At 39.9% G+C, this 20,204-nt stretch overlaps 1 protein-coding gene across 1 annotated transcript in view; it reads left to right on the forward strand.

Moving 5' to 3' along the window:
• Positions 1–19,134, forward strand: part of LOC121390580 (vigilin-like) — a 44,355-nt gene extending 25,221 nt beyond the window's left edge. The window contains exons 16-25 of the mRNA XM_041522430.1: positions 1,515–1,733; positions 2,902–2,988; positions 3,603–3,737; positions 5,195–5,413; positions 7,696–7,837; positions 9,056–9,195; positions 9,612–9,851; positions 12,822–13,043; positions 15,388–15,606; positions 17,264–19,134. Coding sequence (XP_041378364.1) covers positions 1,515–1,733; positions 2,902–2,988; positions 3,603–3,737; positions 5,195–5,413; positions 7,696–7,837; positions 9,056–9,195; positions 9,612–9,851; positions 12,822–13,043; positions 15,388–15,606; positions 17,264–17,491 — 1,851 coding nt within the window. The 3' untranslated portion in view covers positions 17,492–19,134. The remainder of the gene's footprint in view (positions 1–1,514; positions 1,734–2,901; positions 2,989–3,602; positions 3,738–5,194; positions 5,414–7,695; positions 7,838–9,055; positions 9,196–9,611; positions 9,852–12,821; positions 13,044–15,387; positions 15,607–17,263) is intronic.
• Positions 19,135–20,204: the final 1,070 nt, after the last annotated feature.

The raw sequence follows: 20,204 nt of genomic DNA on the forward strand, positions 1-20,204 counted from the left end.
CGTCATATTTCTTGGATACATACAGCAAGCCGATTACATTGTCACCACTGATCGTGACGTCATCTGTATATAGAAAGCTGTGAATTAAAAAAAAAAACCCATCATATAATTTCCTTCAATAACCGGCATGTGTCTATTTACTAACCATTAAGAATAGAAAAAAAAGAAGTTTGTTTTATTTAACGATGCCACTAGAGTACATTTATTTTTTATCTTATCATCGGCTATTGGATGTCAAACATATGGTCATTCTGACACGTTTTTTTTAGACAAAACCCGCTGTCGCCACATATGCTACTCTTTTATGACAGGCAGCAAGGGATCTTTTATTTGCACTTCCCACAGGCAGGATAGCACAAACCATGGCCTTTGTTGAACTAGTTATGGATCACTGGTCGGTGCAAGTGGTTTACACCTACCCATTGAGCCCTGCGGAGCACTCACTCAGAGTTTGGAGTCCGTATCTGGATTAAAAATCCCATGCCTCGACTGGGGTCCGAACCCAGTACCTACCAGCCTGTAGACCGATGACCTAACCACGACGCCACCGAGGCCGGTCCATTAAGAATAGAGTGGAAGATGTATATAGTATACACAGTTGTCTTTTTGTTTTTATTTTATTTTACAGTAAAATGGATTGAATTTGAAAATGATACTGACAACAATGTAACATTTAACATTTATATAACAATAACCTAAAATTTGACATTGCATAACAATAAGACATAAACTAAGTTATTTTTCCAAACAAAACCATATTTTACAATAAAAACATTGGATTTTTTGACAACATATAACAAAACTACAAAATGAATGTAACATTGAAACAAATATTAAAATACTAGTACTAAAACGATACAGACTAATATATTAGTATTAGTAGAGGTGATAGTAGTAGAAGTAGTAGAGGTGGTAGTAGTAGAAGTAGTAGCGGTAGTGGTAGTAATAGTAATAGAAGTAGTGGTAGTAGTAGTAGTGGCAGTGGTAGTAGTGGTGGTGGTAGCAGTAGTATTAATATTAGAAGAAGAAGTAGTGGTGGTGGTAGTAGTGGTGGAAGTTGTTGTAGTGGTGGTGGTAGTAGTAGTAGTGGTAGTAGTTATATTAGTAGTTGTTGTAGTATTGGAGTGCAACGGTAAAACATCTCCTTCCTTTGGTGCATATAAAAGACCCATTGCTACTAATAGAAAAATGTAGCATTAACATTGTAAAGAAAATTACCAAATGTTTGACATCCATTAGCTGATGATTAATAAATCAATGTGCTGTAATAGTGTCGTTAAACAAAACAAAACTTTTATTTTGTTAATAGTTCAGTGTAATAGGGATGTGGTTATTAAGCTTTTTGACATAAAATAGTATTCACAAAGTATACCAATTTAATCTTTAAAAAAAAAAATAAAAAATACTGGATGTTTGACATCCAGTAGTTGATGATTAATAAGTCGATGTGTTCTAGAAGTATCGTTAAACAAAACAAACTTTACTTTACTTTTTCTTGTTATTGTTTTTTTCAGGCGAATATCAAGGAGATTTCGGTTGACATCCCTCACCGGCTGCACAATTCGATCATCGGTGCGAAGGGCCGGTTGATTCGTGCGATCATGGACGAGTGTGGTGGGGTGATCATCCGGTTCCCCAACGAGAGCTCCACCAGCGACAAGGTCACGATCAGGGGCCCTGTCGAGGATGTCGAGAGTGCTAAGAAACAGCTGCTCGAACTGACCAGTGAGAAAGTAGGTGGCTTATCTCCCCTAGATTTCTTGTTTGTCTCTTGATTTTTTTTTGTGTGTTTACACTTTAGATTTGCCTTTACCAGAGTTTGACACCCAATAGCCGATGTATTTTTTGTGCTGGGGTGTCGTTAAACATTCATTCATTTTAAATTTTTTGTGTTTACCTCTCTTTGATTTTTGTTTTAAGTTTACCTCCCTTGTTTGTCTTTTTGTGTTTGCCTCCCATGTTTGATTTGGTTTTTAAGTTTACCTCCCTTGTATTTCTTGTGTTTATGGACAGAAGAAAGAGAATTACAGCCCTATTATAATCTTTACAATTAATACAGTATTTTACATGACATGGGGCCTATTTCACAAAACATCTTAAGTTTACGTTTGAAGCTAGCAATTATACCGGTCATTCATTTACATATGTTTGATATCTATTTCATGCAAACAATTACATCATTAAGGAAGATGGGGCATTTTAAGGACAAAATAAAATGAAATATGTGTATTTCGAACTATATTTCTTGTAATATAATAGTAATAAGAATTGTGGTCGACTTGTACAATTACGTTTACGTGTAAAACTAGGCTTACTATGTTTTGTGAAATTGGGCCCAGTTATTGTGTTCACCTGTCGGATATATGCAACTTTATTTCATGTCAGCCAGCAGTTAACTTTTAACACCGTAGTCCATTGATATTGTCCTGTGTGTTTTCATCCTTTTAGATGAAATGATGGACTTGACATCTGTGGTGGCCACCAGTGGGGCAGGATCTGCTCATTGTTTACAAAAACACCTGATACCATCACTGTTTTGACCAGTGTTTCATGATGTACTTATTCTAATGAGCACTGTCCTCTGCTAGTTTTGACGGATCGATTCCTGTCGGTGGGCCCATTGGGCTGTTTCTCATTCAGCCAGTGCACCATGACTGGTATATTAAAGGCTGTCGTATGTACTACCCTGTCTGTGGGATGGTGCATATAAAAGATCCCTTGCTGCTAATCGAAAAGAGTAGCCCATGAAGTGAATATCTGTGTGGTCCTTAACCATATGTCTGACGCCATATAACCGTAAATGAAATTGTTGAGTGCGTCATTAAATAAAACCTTTCTTTCTTTTGGTCAAAATCGGTTGTGTATAATGTTTAAATAATTTATTTTTTCTCCCCCCAACAGCAACTCTCGAGTTACACTGCTGAGGTGCTGGCCAATCCACAGTACCACAAATTTCTCATCGGCAAGGGCGGATCAAACATCAGAAAGGTAAATCTCATATTCGTTTATTAGGCAGTTTATTATGGCCGTTATACAAGTGATAAAAACCCTCTAAAATAAGAAATCTATCCCATGTGCCGAGTCAGAAGCGTAAGATTGTGTCATAGAATTCCTATATATTTGGGCGGGATGTAGCCCAGTGGTAAAGCGTTCGCTCTATGCGTGGTCAGTCTGGGATCGATCCCTGTCGGTGGGCCCCATTGGGCTTTTTCTCATTCCAGCCAGTGCACCATGACTGGTATATCAACAGCTGTGATATGTACTACCCTGTCTGTGGGATGGTGCATATAAAAGATCCCTTGCTGCTAATCGAAAAGAGTAGCCCACAAAGTGGAGACAGCGTGTTTCCTCTCTCAATATCTGTATGGTCCTTAACCATATGTCTGATGCCACATAACCGGAAATAAAATGTGCTGAGTGCATTGTTAAATAAAACATTTCTTTCTTTCTTTCCCTAAATATTTATATTACATCCTTCTAACGATTCCGGCAGAATCCTAAAACCCCCAAACATTCCCAGATTTTGTGCCTGATTTAGATTCTTGTCTGTGCAGTGTGCCAGGTGTCGTAGCACCAACTTAATACTGTTTTGTTTCTTTCAGGTAAGGGAGAGCACTGGTGCTCGAATTATCTTCCCGACGGATCACGACACCGACCAAGAAACGATCACCATCGTTGGCAAGGAGGAGAATGTGAAGAAAGCGCAGAAAGAGATCGAGCAACTCATTAAAGACCTGGTACGTTGCGGTCGTCCCTGATTACATGTCACTCACAAGCCAGCCAGGCTGGTCGTAGTCCCAGTGATTACATGTCACTCACAAGCCAGCCAGGCTGGTCGTATTCCCAGTGATTACGTGTCACTCACAAGCCAGCCAGGCTGATCGTAGTCCCAGTGATTACGTGTCACTCACAAGCCAGCCAGGCTGGTCGTAGTCCCAGTGATTACATGTCGCTCACAAGCCAGCCAGGCTGGTCGTTACTAATTTGGCCTCATTGTGTGTGAAATACTATCACCATTGAAGTGGAGACTCCCACAAGTTCAAGGGGCTGGTCGTAGTCCCAGTGATTACATGTCGCTCACAAGCCAGCCAGGCTGGTCGTAGTCTCAGTGATTACGTGTCGCTCACAAGCCAGCCAGGCTGGTCGTAGTCCCAGTGATTACATGTCGCTCACTAGCCAGCCAGGCTGGTCGTAGTCCCAGTGATTACATGTCGCTCACTAGCCAGCCAGGCTGGTCGTAGTCCCAGTGATTACATGTCGCTCACTAGCCAGCCAGGCTGGTCGTAGTCCCAGTGATTACATGTCGCTCACAAGCCAGCCAGGCTGGTCGTAGTCCCAGTGATTACATGTCACTCACAAGCCAGCCAGGCTGGTCGTTACTAATATGGCCTCATTGTGTGTGAAATACTATCACCATTGAAGTGGAGACTCCAGCCAGTGCACGGTGATGGGTATATAAAAGGCTGTAGTATGTGCTATCCTATCTGTGGGATGGTGTATATAGAAAAATCCTTTGCTACTAATAAAAACTTGTAGTAGGTTGACTATGTGTAAGAATTATCAGATGTTTAACATCCAACAGCTGATGATTAATAAATCTGTGTTCTAGTGGTATCTTTAAATAAAAACAAAATTTAAAAAATAAGACCACCATTGAAGTGGATTATCATCTTCAGGTCACAGGAAGCCTTTTTTTTTTACTATTCACTAATAGTCGGTGAGGAGATAATTATTATCTAAAAATGTAAAATGTGTTTTCTAAGTTAATAGAAGTTGTAGCTCAAATTGCAGATTCAAAGGGCCGAAATTTACAAACACTGTTTGTTGTACCTGCGTGTAACTACATACATTTTGAAGCCTATGTGGCGACAGCGGGTTTCCTCTAAAAACAGTGTCAGAATGACCATATGTTTGATGTCCAATAGCCGATGATAAGATAAAAAAATCAATGTGCTCTAGCGGCATCGTTAAATAAAACAAACTTTACATACATTTTGAATGCTTAAACACCTGCGTCTAAGAAAAAAACTTGTTTCATAAATTCATGTCCCTATTTTTTCTTTTCAATTAAATAATTATTGATGTGAACAAATTCTGTATCTAAAATTAAATGTTCTGTCTAACATCAGACGCCATATAACCGTAAATAAAATGTATCGTGTCGTTGAATAAACCATTTCCTTCTGTCTACCAGGACAACATAGTGGAGCTGAAGTTCAACGTGGACCCGAAACATCACCGCCACTTCGTGGCTCGTCGCGGAGAGGTGCTGCGACACATTGCAGAAGAGTATGGGGGGGTGACGGTCAGCTTCCCCCGCAGTGGGGTCAAGAGCTCCGAGGTGATCATCAAGGGACCGAAGGACTGTGTCGAGGGCGCAAAGAAGAAAATACTCGACATCGTCGCCGATCTCGTGAGTACAACAAAGCTTTACTCAAATAGTGACCGTGGCGGACTGAGTTTCATAACGATCAGGCCTCCCAGACCTCCTATATTTCCTATATTTTTTATAGGATCCTATAAAACCCCTATATCGAGATTCATTTCCTATATTTGACTCGCTTGTTTTGCAAAATGCTGATGAATAAAATGTTACCGAGTTATATTCGCAGCCTGTCCAAAATTCAAAAGATGCTTTGAATGTGGGAGATCTGTATCAAGTGCCCATCAAGATGTATTACTGATACAAGATTCACCAACTTTCAAAGTATCCTGGATATCGGCATGGACTGCTGGCAAGCCTTGGTATATATTTGTTGAGGTAGTAGATGGTATCTTGTGTATATACGCAAGGTAAGAACATACCATTAGTAATGTAAATGTCTTTATAAATCTGTGTGAAATACCTATAATCATGAAAATCGCTCCACATTTTCCTATATGACTCCTATATTTGACCTCAAAATTCCTATAAAACTCCTATATTTGACCTCAAAATTCCTATAAAACTCCTATATTTGACCTCAAAATTCCTATAAAACTATATTTGACCTCAAAATTCCTATAAAACTCGTATATTTTGGTAGCTGGGTGGCCTGAATGATATTAACAAATTGAACAATTTGGCTCATGTGATGGGATAATTGATTGGTAAAATCATTAATCGATTGAAAAAAAAATCATAATTGATAGTGTGGGAAAAGTTTAACTGTATGGAGAATGGAATTCATGTAAATATGTTGGTTTTGTTGCTTGATTTCATGTGTGCATAAAGAACTGAAGGAAGATATTAAATATTTATTAAAAGTAAAACTAGTAATTTGTAGTGTCTATTATCTTGAAAACGACAATTGGTGAATGGTTCTTTTAAAGGGACATTCCTGAGTTTGCTGCACTTTTTAAGATGTTATCAACAAACAGAGATTTTTTAACGATTGTATTTACATACCAATATATTTTTCTGCATAAAATATTAGTGGCTGTATATTAGACGTGTTTCTGGTCGTTCTAATATTTGTACTAGGTTAAATTTCATTTTATTTCCTAAAATATAGTTTTTTCATATGTACTAAATTTATTTGAAGACAAAATCCAGTTTGGGCTTCTTACAAATATTAAGACGAACAGAAACACATTGAATATACAGACACTGATATTCTAAACAAGAAAATATATTTAATATGCAAGTTTAATCGTAGAAATAAAATATAAGTCAAAACATCTTACAATGCAGCAAACTCAGGAATGTCCCTTTAATGTAAGTCCTTATATTCACATATTCTAAACGATTGTGTAATCAAAAGTTGATTGGTTGGTGCAAACTGAGTATAACCGATGAACTATGATGAAATTCCACCCAATCCTATCACTAGTTTTAATTATCAGTTTGATGGTGGAAAGCTACTGATCTATATTTACACTGAATTTGTTTTCCATAATAATGGAGAAACACCGATTTAAATTTTGATTGAAGAAAGTTTTCCATGTGGCAAAAAATCTGTTTGGTTGCGAATACAAACTATATAGTCCAACTCCAAGAAGAAAAATCAGTTTGGTTGCAAATACAAACTATATAGACCAACTCCAAGAAGAAAAATACTGCATGTTGCTGGGTTTCTAGAATTTTTACACAATCTACTAGCCATGGGAATTTACTAACCCTACTTTACCTTCAAGTTAATACAGTTTTACTGATTGTAATAATCAGATCATTATGTCGCCTAAAGAGGGAGATAGGGCTTTAAAAAAAACTAAGATTAGGGTTGCGGGGGGTGGAGGGGGCAGGATATTCAAATTCACAAAATAGACCTAAATGCAGCCTCTGACCAGTGTTTTTTATCTAGCCGTCGGGCACGCCGATAGTAGTTATATATATTTACTAGCCCAACATTGAATATCACTAGCCATGGGAGTGGGGCTACCATAACTGTGTTTCAGCCAGACAGATATTTGTGGGTATGGTGCTATGGAATTGAATGCAGCCACAGTCAACAGGGGGTATGGGGGGAATCCCCCAGAATGAAAATGGGATAAGTTTAGGGTTGGGGTTAAGAAAATCATACAGTAATGATAAGAGTAATTAATTTTGTGAAAAAGTTAACTTAAAAATAAAATTTGGGTATAGCGCCATACCAGTTTTAGCCTCTGGCAGAAACCCTGCATAACCTGGAAGGCCTGATATTGTCATAGATCTTGTTGATTTATATTGTAAGTTTTTTTATTATTGATATTTTTTATTTTTTTTTCTTCCCTCAGGACGCTCAGGTGACCGTGGAGTGTGTGATAGAACAGAAATATCACCGCACTGTGATGGGCTCGCTCGGTTCAAACATCAAGGAGATCACTAAAACACATGACGTCCTCGTCAAGTTTCCAGACAAGCCAGTGGCCAATGGTGGTACGTCTTTCATCTGGGGAGGGATTTTGTAGGCAATGGTGATACATCTTTCATATAGGGAGGGACTTGGTAGCCAATGGTAGTATGTCTTTCATCTGAGAAGAGATTTTTCAGCCATTTGTAGCCAATTGTGGTACGTCTTTTATTTGGCGATGGATTTTGTAGCCAATGGTGGTATATCTTTCATCTGGGGAGAGACTTGGTAGCCAATGGATCAATGTGCTCTAGTGGCATTGTTAAATAAAACAAACTTTACTTTTACTTTTTGGTAGCCAATGGTGGTATTTCTTCCGTCTGGGGAGGGATTTTGTAGCCATTGGTGTACATCTTTCATTTGGCAAGTGAATTTGTAACCAATGGTGGTACATGTTTCATTTGGCAAGTGAATTTGTAACCAATGGTGGTACATGTTTCATTTGGCAAGTGAATTTGTAACCAATGGTGGTACATGTTTCATTTGGCAAGTGAATTTGTAACCAATGGTGGTACATGTTTCATTTGGGGAGGGACTTTGTATCCAATGGTGGTATGTCTTTCATCTGTGGAGGGACTTTCACCTGGGAAAGGACTTGGTAGTCAATGGTGATATCTTTCATCTGGGAGGGATTTGGTAGCCAATGGTGATATAGTAGCCAATAGTGATATTTGTTTCACTTAGGGTTTGGTCATAATAGCCAATGTTTGGTATGTCTTTCCTAGTACATGGTCTATTTGGGATGGGATTTTGTTGAGTGGTTGTGTGTTTGCCAAACACATGATAGGTTGTTACTCATAGGATCGGTCATCTTCAGTGGATTTATTGGTCCACTATTGGTCCAAAAGGAGGGAACTGCAGGGTTTGTCTCAGTCTGTATGTCCGTCCATCTGTCTGTCACACATACAGCATTCCAGATTTTCTTTTTGCAATGCCTCAAGATTTTGAGCTGAAATTTTGTGTACACCTTTATCATGTTGAGTTACAAATCAAGAATTGTATGAACATTTTTTGGGCCTAGTAGGTGAGGTGTATTGGTTTAGCAGTACTCTCAGAATACTTGAGGTTTTTTTTGTTTTCAACCCAACCAGAGCCACACGACTGGTACATAAAAGGCTGTGGTAAGTGCTGTCCTGGAACTGACCACCTTGGACAGGAACAAACTTTAAGTGTTTTATGAACAGCAGACCAAACCGTGAACAAACTACAAACTGACATTAATTGTTTTTTGTTTTTCCTCTCAGCTGCCCACCACGAGGAGGAGCCTATTGTGAATGGTGAGGTGATCACTGACAACGATGTTGAGAAACTTCCCAAGAAGTGTGACACAATCCTCATCACAGGGAAACCCGAGAACTGCCAGGAGGCCAAGGCTGCCCTGCTGGTAAGAGAATTCAAGTAGCACTTGTCTCAGATATATATATATATATATACAGCAATGTGAGAGCTATGCGGAAACGCGTATTTCCATTTCGTCTAAAAAGAACAAAAACATGATGTTCAATATTGTTGACCACACAAGGTTTATTTGCATGTTTTCACAGTTTCAAGTTTATAATATAAGTTATAAACAGTTTAGATTTGTCAGCATTGAATGCAATTTTTGGCTTGTCTTGTAGGATGGTGCATATAAACCATCCCTTGCTGCATTAGGAAAAACGTTGCAGTTTCCTCAGATGACTACGAATCAGAAATTACAAAATGTCTGACATCCATTAGCCAATGATTAATTAATCAATGTGCTCCAGTGGTGTCGTTAAACAAAACAAACTAAGTGTTTTTGTTGTTTTTAAATTACAGGATCTGGTGCCAGTGGCAGAGGAGGTGACCGTGCCGTATGACTTCCACCGATTCATCATCGGTCAGAAGGGTCGAGACGTGCGCAAGATGATGCAGGACTTTGACGTGAACATCTCAATTCCGCCCGCTGACGAGAACAGCGACCAGGTGCGCGTGCTGGGACCGCCGGCCAACGTGAAGCGAGCAAGACAGGCACTGGAGGAGAAGGTCGAACAATTAGAGAAAGAACAGGAAGATAGGGTAAGATAGGAGAGACAGACAGAGGGAGGGGGGTAAGAGAGGGAGGGGGGTAAGAGAGGGAGTGGAGAGGGGTGAAACAAGCCAGACAGGCACTGGAGGAAAAGGTCAAACAGCTAGAGAAGGAACAGGAAGATAGGGTAAGATAGGAGAGACAGATGGAGGGAGGGGGGTAAGATAGGAGGGAGGGAGGGAGAGGGGTGAAACAAGCCAGACAGGCACTGGAGGAGAAGGTCAAACAGTTAGAGAAAGAACAGGAAGATAGGAGAGACAGATGGAGGGAGGGGGGTAAGATAGGAGGGAGGGAGGGAGAGGGGTGAAACAAGCCAGACAGGCACTGGAGGAGAAGGTCAAACAGTTAGAGAAAGAACAGGAAGATAGGGTAAGATAGGAGAGACAGACGGAGGGAGGGGGGTAAGATAGGAGGGAGGGAGGGAGGGAGAGGGGTGAAACAAGCCAGACAGGCACTGGAGGAGAAGGTCAAACAGTTAGAGAAAGAACAGGAAGATAGGAGAGACAGATGGAGGGAGGGGGGTAAGATAGGAGGGAGGGAGGGAGAGGGGTGAAACAAGCCAGACAGGCACTGGAGGAGAAGGTCAAACAGTTAGAGAAAGAACAGGAAGATAGGGTAAGATAGGAGAGACAGATGGAGGGAGGGGGGGTAAGATAGGAGGGAGGGAGGGAGAGGGGTGAAACAAGCCAGACAGGCACTGGAGGAGAAGGTCAAACAGTTAGAGAAAGAACAGGAAGATAGGGTAAGATAGGAGAGACAGACGGAGGGAGGGGGGTAAGATAGGAGGGAGGGAGGGAGAGGGGTGAAACAAGCCAGACAGGCACTGGAGGAGAAGGTCAAACAGTTAGAGAAAGAACAGGAAGATAGGAGAGACAGATGGAGGGAGGGGGGTAAGATAGGAGGGAGGGAGGGAGAGGGGTGAAACAAGCCAGACAGGCACTGGAGGAGAAGGTCAAACAGTTAGAGAAAGAACAGGAAGATAGGGTAAGATAGGAGAGACAGATGGAGGGAGGGGGGTAAGATAGGAGGGAGGGAGGGAGAGGGGTGAAACAAGCCAGACAGGCACTGGAGGAGAAGGTCAAACAGTTAGAGAAAGAACAGGAAGATAGGAGAGACAGATGGAGGGAGGGGGGTAAGATAGGAGGGAGGGAGGGAGAGGGGTGAAACAAGCCAGACAGGCACTGGAGGAGAAGGTCAAACAGTTAGAGAAAGAACAGGAAGATAGGGTAAGATAGGAGAGACAGACGGAGGGAGGGGGGTAAGATAGGAGGGAGGGAGGGAGAGGGGTGAAACAAGCCAGACAGGCACTGGAGGAGAAGGTCAAACAGCTAGAGAAAGATAGGAGAGACAGACGGAGTGGCGGTAAGATAGGAGAGACAGACGGAGTGTCGGTAAGATAGGAGAGAGAGACGGAGTGGCGGTAAGATAGGAGAGAGAGACGGAGTGGCGGTAAAATAGGAGAGACAGACGGAGTGGCGGTAAGATAGGAAAGAGAGACGGAGTGGCGGTAAAATAGGAGAGAGGGAGGGAGGGAGAGGGGTGAAACAAGCCAGACAGGCACTGGAGGAGAAGGTCAAACAGTTAGAGAAAGAACAGGAAGATAGGGTAAGATAGGAGAGACTGACAGAGAGAGGGGGGATGAGGAAGGGGGTGAAACAGCCAGACAAGCACTCCAGGAGAAGCTTGAACAACTAGAGAAAGAACAGGAAGATAGGAGAGAGTGGTGGGAGGGTGAGAGAGAGACACACAGATAAAGACAGTGAGTGTGTGAGAGGGTGGAGGGACGGGACAGAGATGGTGAGAGATGATAGCATGTAAGAGTTGAGGTGGTTTCAGCAAGTATTACCCTGTAATGTATTTTTATTACCCATGTTGTTAAAACTATCTTGGTTCACATCAAAGTGATATGTCCCACTAGAACTCAAGAGTGGAACGTAACACTTCAACCTCACATAATGACCTTACAGGAACGAATATGTTTTGTTCTACCTAGTACACCACAACTGGTATATCATAGGCTGAGGTATGTGATGTCCTGTCTGTGGGATGGTGCATATAAATGATCCTTTGCTTCTAATGGAAAAATGTAGCGGGTTTCTTCTCATAGCTGATGATTAATAAATCAAGGTACTCTAGTAGTGTCGTTAAAAACAAAACAAACTTCTCCTCTGCTGGAATGGAATTTCACATCTATATTTGCATGTTTGAAGTTAACTTGAGTTTTAAATTTTCTTTAAATCTAAGTCTAAATCTAAAGTTAAATTATTATTTTAACAATACCACTAGAGCACATTGATTATTTAATAAATGGTTATTGGATGTCAAACATTTGGTAATTCTGGCATATAGAAAGAAAACCTGCCACATTTTCCCATTGGTAGCGAGGGATCTTTTATATGCAGCATCCCACAGACATGATGGTACATACATAATTAAATTTCCATTACATTCATTACCACCGTCCATTGGTCATCCCATGGGTCCAGACGTAGCAATGGGAATTTGTTCAATTCTCGATAAACGTAAAAATTACGTCGTCATGGGAGCTTCATATCTGATGACGTCATTTTATATGGGCAAGTTGTCTTTATTGAACGCTTTTGTTCATAAACCAAAAATAATTCAAAATAAAGTAAGAAGTTATAGTGTTATTATTAGCAAGTATGATTCAAATTTAATTACAAGTATTGTCTGTTATTTCTTTTACGTTCATCTGGGTATGAACAAAAAAAAATCACCCGTAAACTTATGTGAGAACGGCTTTGCCGATTCACAAAGTTTTTGTTGTTCATGCCCTGATGAACGTAAAAGAAATAACAAACAATCCTCAACTCAACTTTTGATATACCAGTCGGGGTGCACTGCCTGGAATGATCTTTAAATCTTGACTCTTTATTTTTTTATTTTATTATTATTATTATTATTTTTTGTCCTTGACCTTTTTTCCCTTATTGTGTCAGAGGCTGCAGAGTTTCGAGGTGATGGTTGAGGTCGACCCCAAGTACCACCCGAAGATCATCGGGCGCAAGGGTCTGGTGATCAAGAAGATCCGCGAGGAATATGGTGTGCGCATTCAGTTCCCCGAACGCGGGGACGAGAACCAGTCACAGATTCTCATCCACGGCTACGAGCAGAGCGCCATCGACGCCAAGGAGGAGATCCTCAAACTCGTCCAGGAATACGTACGTACACGCGATGGGCTGATTTATCTCGGCTGTAGATCTCACTGATTTGGACACAACAGGTTTCTCATCTATTCTGAGCACACCCTCAGGTCTTTTTATAGATGATGGGTTTCTTTTTTTAAATATCATTTCAGCTTTTATTTTTAAAATTGATATACTGGATCACTGCAATTAGGGAGAAGTGCTGTAAGAACAGTCCATTTTCTTAAAATCTCTCGCTGTTGTACCTCGATCAATTAAAATGGATATACTGGATCACTGCAATTAGGGAGAAGTGCTGTAAGAACAGTCCATTTTCTTAAAATCTCTCGCTCTTATACCTCGATCAATTAAAATGGATATACTGGATCACTGCAATTAGGGAGAAGTGCTGTAAGAACAGTCCATTTTCTTAAAATCTCTCGCTGTTATACCTCGATCAATTAAAATGGATATACTGGATCACTGCAATTAGGGAGAAGTGCTGTAAGAACAGTCCATTTTCTTAAAATCTCTCGCTCTTATACCTCGATAAATTAAAAACCAAACAAATTTTAAAATTTCTGAGCTTTATCGAAGGTTAAAATTCAATTTTTTTTTAGTGAAGTCATCCAATCAGAATAGAATAAACCATAACGGCAGGAAGTTTGTAATTATGAATAATTGTCTTGAATGACAAAAAGATGCTGTGAACTAGAGGTAAATAATCCGTGTGTGAAGATAAAGTTAATTTCCCGTGTTCCCCGTCGGTCGGCCCATTGGGCTGTTTCTCATTCCAGCCAGTACACCACGACTGCTATATCAAAGGATGTGATATGTGCTGTCCTGTCTGTGGGATGGTGCATAAAAAAGATTCCTTGCTGCTAATCAAAATGAGTAGCCTATGTGTTGAGTGCGTCATTAAATAAAACATTTCCTTCCAATACTTAGATATCCGTTCCTCGTCGTTGATTGTGTTGAACTTCATCTCCTGTCTCGCAAAAACATGTTCCATTCACTGATTTTTTTCTCAGCATTAATTTAAGATCGCGATCTTAGAGCTTAAAACAGCTGCAGACCTATTGTAAATATTGATAGTAACTTAAGGCGATTGTAAGCAAAGGTCGTTAGTAAAATGGGCTGTCAATTGTAGGAAAAAGTTACGGTCGTTACCGTAGGCACTTAAAGGTAGAGTAAACTCCAACAAGAGCCTTATGTGTTGGAAAGATGCATACCCGGACCACCAACACATACTGACACTTTAACAAATGAAAAACACGTACTTCTAGAATTAAATAAAAAAACGTGATTATTCCTGGTAACTGGGGGCAGCCATTTTGTTTCGTTTTTGTGACGTCCGGTGGTATAGCTTGGGGCGAAGTAACGTCAGCTCAGATCCAACTTCTCTATTATACACAGTGTGAACAAATGCTCTAATTTACGATAAGGTGCTTCACTTTCATCAACCTGACTTGTAAAACAACATAAATGACTTGATAGTATAATAAACTATTTAACTAACTATATTTCAATTTGCATCAATATAACGAAATGGAGTTATAGTATTTTTTTATCTTTTAAAAAACCAAATAAAAAATGCATATTATTAGGCCTATTGGTAGGATACGTTTGAGCAAAAACGACCCCTCACGATACCCAAATGATAATTTTCTTTTCTCTGGGACTACGTAATTGGTCAGTTTTGTGATTTTAGATGGGAAAGTTAGTAGAGGTTTTACAGAATTACTTACAGTGATAAAGCTGGTAAAGTCCATTACGATTTGAGGTTATCACACAATACCCTGTGATCTTAATAAAAGAGGCACGTCTTTTTAGTGTGTCTAGACAGTGTCTAGGGACCGTCTAAATATACACCTGCCAATCAAGAACCACAGGTACAGGCCACAGAAAGAAAATACCAATGAAGCAAGAAAACACTTCGACTATTATTTCAGTACGTGGGTTCATTTATATACAAAATATAATAGTTATTTCAACACTTTGACAATGGTGGTTTATTTTGTATTGAAAAATAAACCACATATACACGTTGCTGTGTTACTTGGACATATATTATTACAGAACATTGCGATGCATCCGCAAAAATCAGGTATGTTTTGTTTCTTCAGTTCGAAGACTAATTCCTGAAGTGACACGTTGGGTTATTACGTAACCACCAGCTCGCCAGAGGGCGTATTCACTGGGATGGTACAAAATGGCTGCACCCGTTATATATAATAGCTGTCACATTTAACCGTTTTATTAATTAACTATACGATTGTACTTATTAAGCAATAACGTGCATTATGTATCGTTGAATATGCACACCAGTCCAAAAGCCTTGCTTTAGCATTCCTTTAATGTGCCATGTATGTTGTTTCAGGAGGACATGGTGAGCCTGGAGGTTCGGATTGACCGCCGCATCCACCCGCGCATCATTGGGGCCAAGGGCCGCACACTGCGCCGCATCATGGAAGACTTCAGCGTGGACATACGGTTCCCGCGCGCCGAAGACGCCGACCCCGACATCGTGACGATCACCGGCATGGAAGACAACGCCCTCGAGTGTCAGGACCACCTGCTCAACCTGCAGGAGGAGTTTGTAAGTTGCTCACTGTTCTCGGGGGGGGGGGTTGTCCTGGTCCAACTAGATCTGACTTGGTGCTCATAAAACTTGATCCGTGGTCGGTCTGAGTTTGTGAGTCACTTGCAATTCTTTGAGGTGGGGGGGGGGGGGGGGGGGGGTCGTCCTGGTCCAACTAGATCTGACTTAGTGCTCATAAAACTTGATCCATGGTCGGTCTGAGTTTGTAAGTCGCTGACTGTTCTTTGGGGCTGGGAGGGGGTGATGGGGGCGTCCTGGTCCAACTAGATCTGACTTGATCTGTGGTCTGTCTGAGTTTGTGAGTCAGTCGCAGTTCTTTGGGAGGGGGGGGGGGGGGGCATCCTGCTCCAACTAGATCTGACTTTGTGCTCATAAAACTTGATCCATGGTCAGTCTGAGTTTGTAAGTTACTCACTGTTCTTTGGGGGTGATGGGGGGCATCCTGCTCCAACTAGATCTGACGATGCTTATAAAACTTGATCCGCGGTCGGTCTAAGTTTGTAAGTTCTCACTGTTCTTTGGGGGTGATGGGGGGCATCCTGCTCCAACTAGATCTGACTTGATGCTTATAAAACTTGATCCGCGGTCAGTCTGAGTTTGTAAGTTACTTGGTTCTTTCTCCTGTTCCAACCAGATCTTCATTTAGGTGCTGGATATAGCCGTGAGATAAAGCACTCACTTGATGCACGGTCTGAGTGTGGCCTACTCACACTTCTTTTTCCTCGTCCAAGTTTGCTACCATTGTTGATATATTTTCAGTTATGACTAAAATTACATAGGAAATACATTTTCCTGTTTACAGTATCAATGTGTGTATCTGTGGGTTTCTTGTTGTATCGTTGTTTGTAGTACCTCAAACTGTTTTATTTCAGACATTTTCTTTTCAGTTTTTTTTTCCATACAAAATCCAGTTGGGGTTACTACAGACATTAGGACGACAGGGAACACATTGGATATACAGAAACTAATATTCTGAACAAAAACTGTTTACATTTAATAAGTAATTGTGATCGGTAAAAAGACTTTACTTCTCTTTTATCAGACTTACAGGATAGTTATAAAAAGAAGAGAGTTATGGCCCTTAGTTCATTGCTCAATACATGCCACTGATTCACTAGTGCCTTTTTAATGGACTGGATGCTACCTAATGAAATAATATAATCAACAAATGAATCGGTCCACAAAAAGACCAAAGAAAAACAAATCCAAATTGGGGGTTTATCCAGGTGTTCTGTGGGTCCAAACAGGCCCCTTCCCAAAAGAAAGTGGCTCTAAAAATACACAATTTCTATGTTAAACTTTCCCAATACACATATTTAATTATGTCTGTTACAATAAATTAAGTTAACACTGGTGTACTGCATCATTCAGTGTCCTGAAAGAAGATTCCAAGTATGATTTACATGCGCTAATTTTCCCAATCTCATCGGACATGTCACCCTGATGAAAAATACGGAATAAGTTTTCTTTGGTTAGCACATTTTGTATAGCTTTATGTAAATAAAATATTTATGGATTTTTTTTTTTTTTTTTGTATACTTATATTTATTTATATTTATCATTCATATATTAATTAATTAAATTTACTTTCTATGTATTTGTTTACTACTAATTAATCCATTATTTATTGTAATTATATTTTCTTTGTTTGTAGCTTCAGGACGTCATTGACCAGGAGTATCTTCAGCAGCTACAGAAACCGCCGAGCCGTACCCCGGAGTCTGGATCAGCCGACCACCAGGACGCGCGCGGCTTCGTCGTCAAGAACGCACCCTGGGATCGCGCCCCCGACACGACCAGCACAGACGACTTCCCGGCGTTTGGCGGGGGAGTGGTCGCGCCTAGAACCAGCCAATCGTGGGGCCCATTTCGCCGTAATTAAAACATCTGATGCTGGCTATTCGTCGTGAGGGTGGATATGTCTCTTAACGCCATTCTCTTTATGACTTTTGGTCTTTCACAGCTGTGTGGACTTTTTTTAACCTCCCATTGATATAATAGTACTTTATAAATTTGTGATTGATACCAAATTTTGCTTCTGTTTTTTATTTCTTCTTTTTTTTTGAGTAAATCTTTGTCTCATTCCAAAGGTCTGATTCGGCGTAATTAAGCATCTCTGATGCTGGCCATTCCTGAGGGTCGACAAGACATTTAATGCCATTAATGTACTTTTTTTTTTTCTTTTTTTTTTGACCTGAGTCTCACAGCTGTGGACTTTTTTGAACCTGCCATTGATATAGTTGTACTTTTCGATTTTGCGATTGCTACCAAATTGTGCTAAAAAAGTTTTTGAATATGCCATTTTATGTTGGTGAACCACATTTTTATTTGTACCCACTTGATAATGGCTTTCAGTTGTTTTTTGTTTTTTGTCAGTCGTGTTATGTTAAACGACCAATGCCCTTATATATTTAAAAGATATATATATATATATATATATATATATATATATATATATATATACACATAAAACATTAATTAAAAAAAAAAAAACCGGCCAAAAAAAAGTGGCATTGGAGTATTGGTGACATTGAGCTGTAGACGCACGTACAGTTTGGGTATTTGTTACGGCTATTTTAAGGGGAATTTTTTTTTATATATATAAATTATTATCCTTTCTGTTTTTGATGATGGTGGTTGTTGAGGGAGAGTACGTTTTTAAGTTGACGGTTTGAACATGTACAAAACCATTTTATTTTTTTAACCTCCTAGTCAGGATTGACAAACAACCCTGTACCATTTGTTTGTGTCCCTGCGTCCAAGATCAATTGTAAATAATAGTTACTAATAGTTGCAATATTTTTGTCAAGATGTGTGTGCTAAATTAATATTGTTGAATGTTAAAAAACACAATTATGCAATATGGTGTGCAGAAGGGGGAAAGCACGAAAAGAAAACCCAAGATATTTAATATATAATTATTATTTTTTTTAACCTCTGCGATGCCATGTTTCATTCCATTTAGCAGCTCATGAATATGCATGTGACCACAGATCTGCAGATAGTCACATCAATTGGTAATTAACAGATATTCTTTGTTGACCTATATATTACTTTGCTGTTAGATTCTGTCTTGTCTCCCCCCCCCCCCCCCCCCCCCCCCCCCCCTTTTTCTTTTCTTTTTTTTGGTGAAAATTCATATTGACAAATTATAAACGATGATGTTTTATAGTTATTTTATCATCAGAAAATATGTATATTGTTTTAGCTACGAATGAAATATTTGCCCAAATGAGTGTTGAAGATTTTTACATTGTAGCTATAATGTTGTGGCCTACAAAAATATTGCAACCGAAATGATTGGTTGTAGTTGTTATGATTATGATAATGATGATGATGACGATGATGATGACGATAGTGGTGGTGGTTTATTTGTGGTACCATTATGCCATGTAATCATTGAATGAAATAAATGGGTGCTAGCCCCGTGTGTGGATGATGTATGACGAGTGTGAACATTCAAGTACATCTATTGTCTCTAAAGTCATCGGTGCAATTCTCTAAATAAACTGATGATGAGACGATGCTTATTGTGTTCTTGTCTTTTGGTTTTCTTTACGTTTTTTGTCTATTTTTTAAAACGTTATTTGTCTGCTACCTGTCCAACTGGAAGGAAGGAAATGTTTTGTTATTTGTCTACTACCTGTCCAACTGGAAGGAAGGAAATGTTTTATTTAACAACATTCTCGACACATTTTATTCAGTTATATGGCGTCAAACATATGGTTAAGGACCACACACATATTGAGGGAGGAAACCAGCTGTCGCCACTTCATGAGCTACTCTTTTCGATTAGCAGCAAGGGATCTTTTATATGCACTATCCCACAAACAGGATAGTACATACCACGGCCTTTGTTACACCAGTTGTGGAGCACTGGCTGGAACAGTCCAACTGGAGGTGACTATAGGTTTTGTCCTTGTCACCCGAGGGACGGGACATGGCCCAGTGGTAAAGCGTTCACTTGGTGTGTGGTCGGTCTGGGGGTCGATCCCTGTTGGTAGACCCATTGGATTATTTTTTGTTCCAGCCAGTGCTGCACATCAGGTGTAACAAAGACTATGGTATGTACTATCCTGTTTGTGGAGTGGTGCATATAAAAGATAATCGAAAAGAGTACCCTATGAAGTGACAGTGGGGTTTCTCTCACAATATCTGTGTGGTCCTAAACCACATGTCTGATGTCATATAACAGTAAATAAAATGTGTTGAGTGCGTCGTGAAACAAAACATTTCCTTCTTTACCACTCCCAGACTAGTTTACTAAATTAAAGCTAGCACAAGACCGAATTCATTAGAATAATATTGCTGTGATGACATGCACTCGTGAATCGCAAAACATTTCCTTCATTGTCCATCTGTCCCACATACATATTTTACTAAATTAAAGCTAGCACAATACCGAATTCATTAGAATAATATTGCTGTGATGACATGCACTCGTGAATCGCAAAACATTTCCTTCATTGTCCATCTGTCCCACATACATAGTTTACTAAATTAAAGCTAGCACAAGACCGAATTCATTAGAATAATATTGCTGTGATGACATGCACTCGTGAATCGCAAAACATTTCCTTCATTGTCCATCTGTC

This window comes from Gigantopelta aegis, chromosome 15, assembly GCF_016097555.1.
Source record: "Gigantopelta aegis isolate Gae_Host chromosome 15, Gae_host_genome, whole genome shotgun sequence".
In the NCBI taxonomy this organism is placed as follows: Eukaryota; Metazoa; Mollusca; class Gastropoda; order Neomphalida; family Peltospiridae; genus Gigantopelta; species Gigantopelta aegis.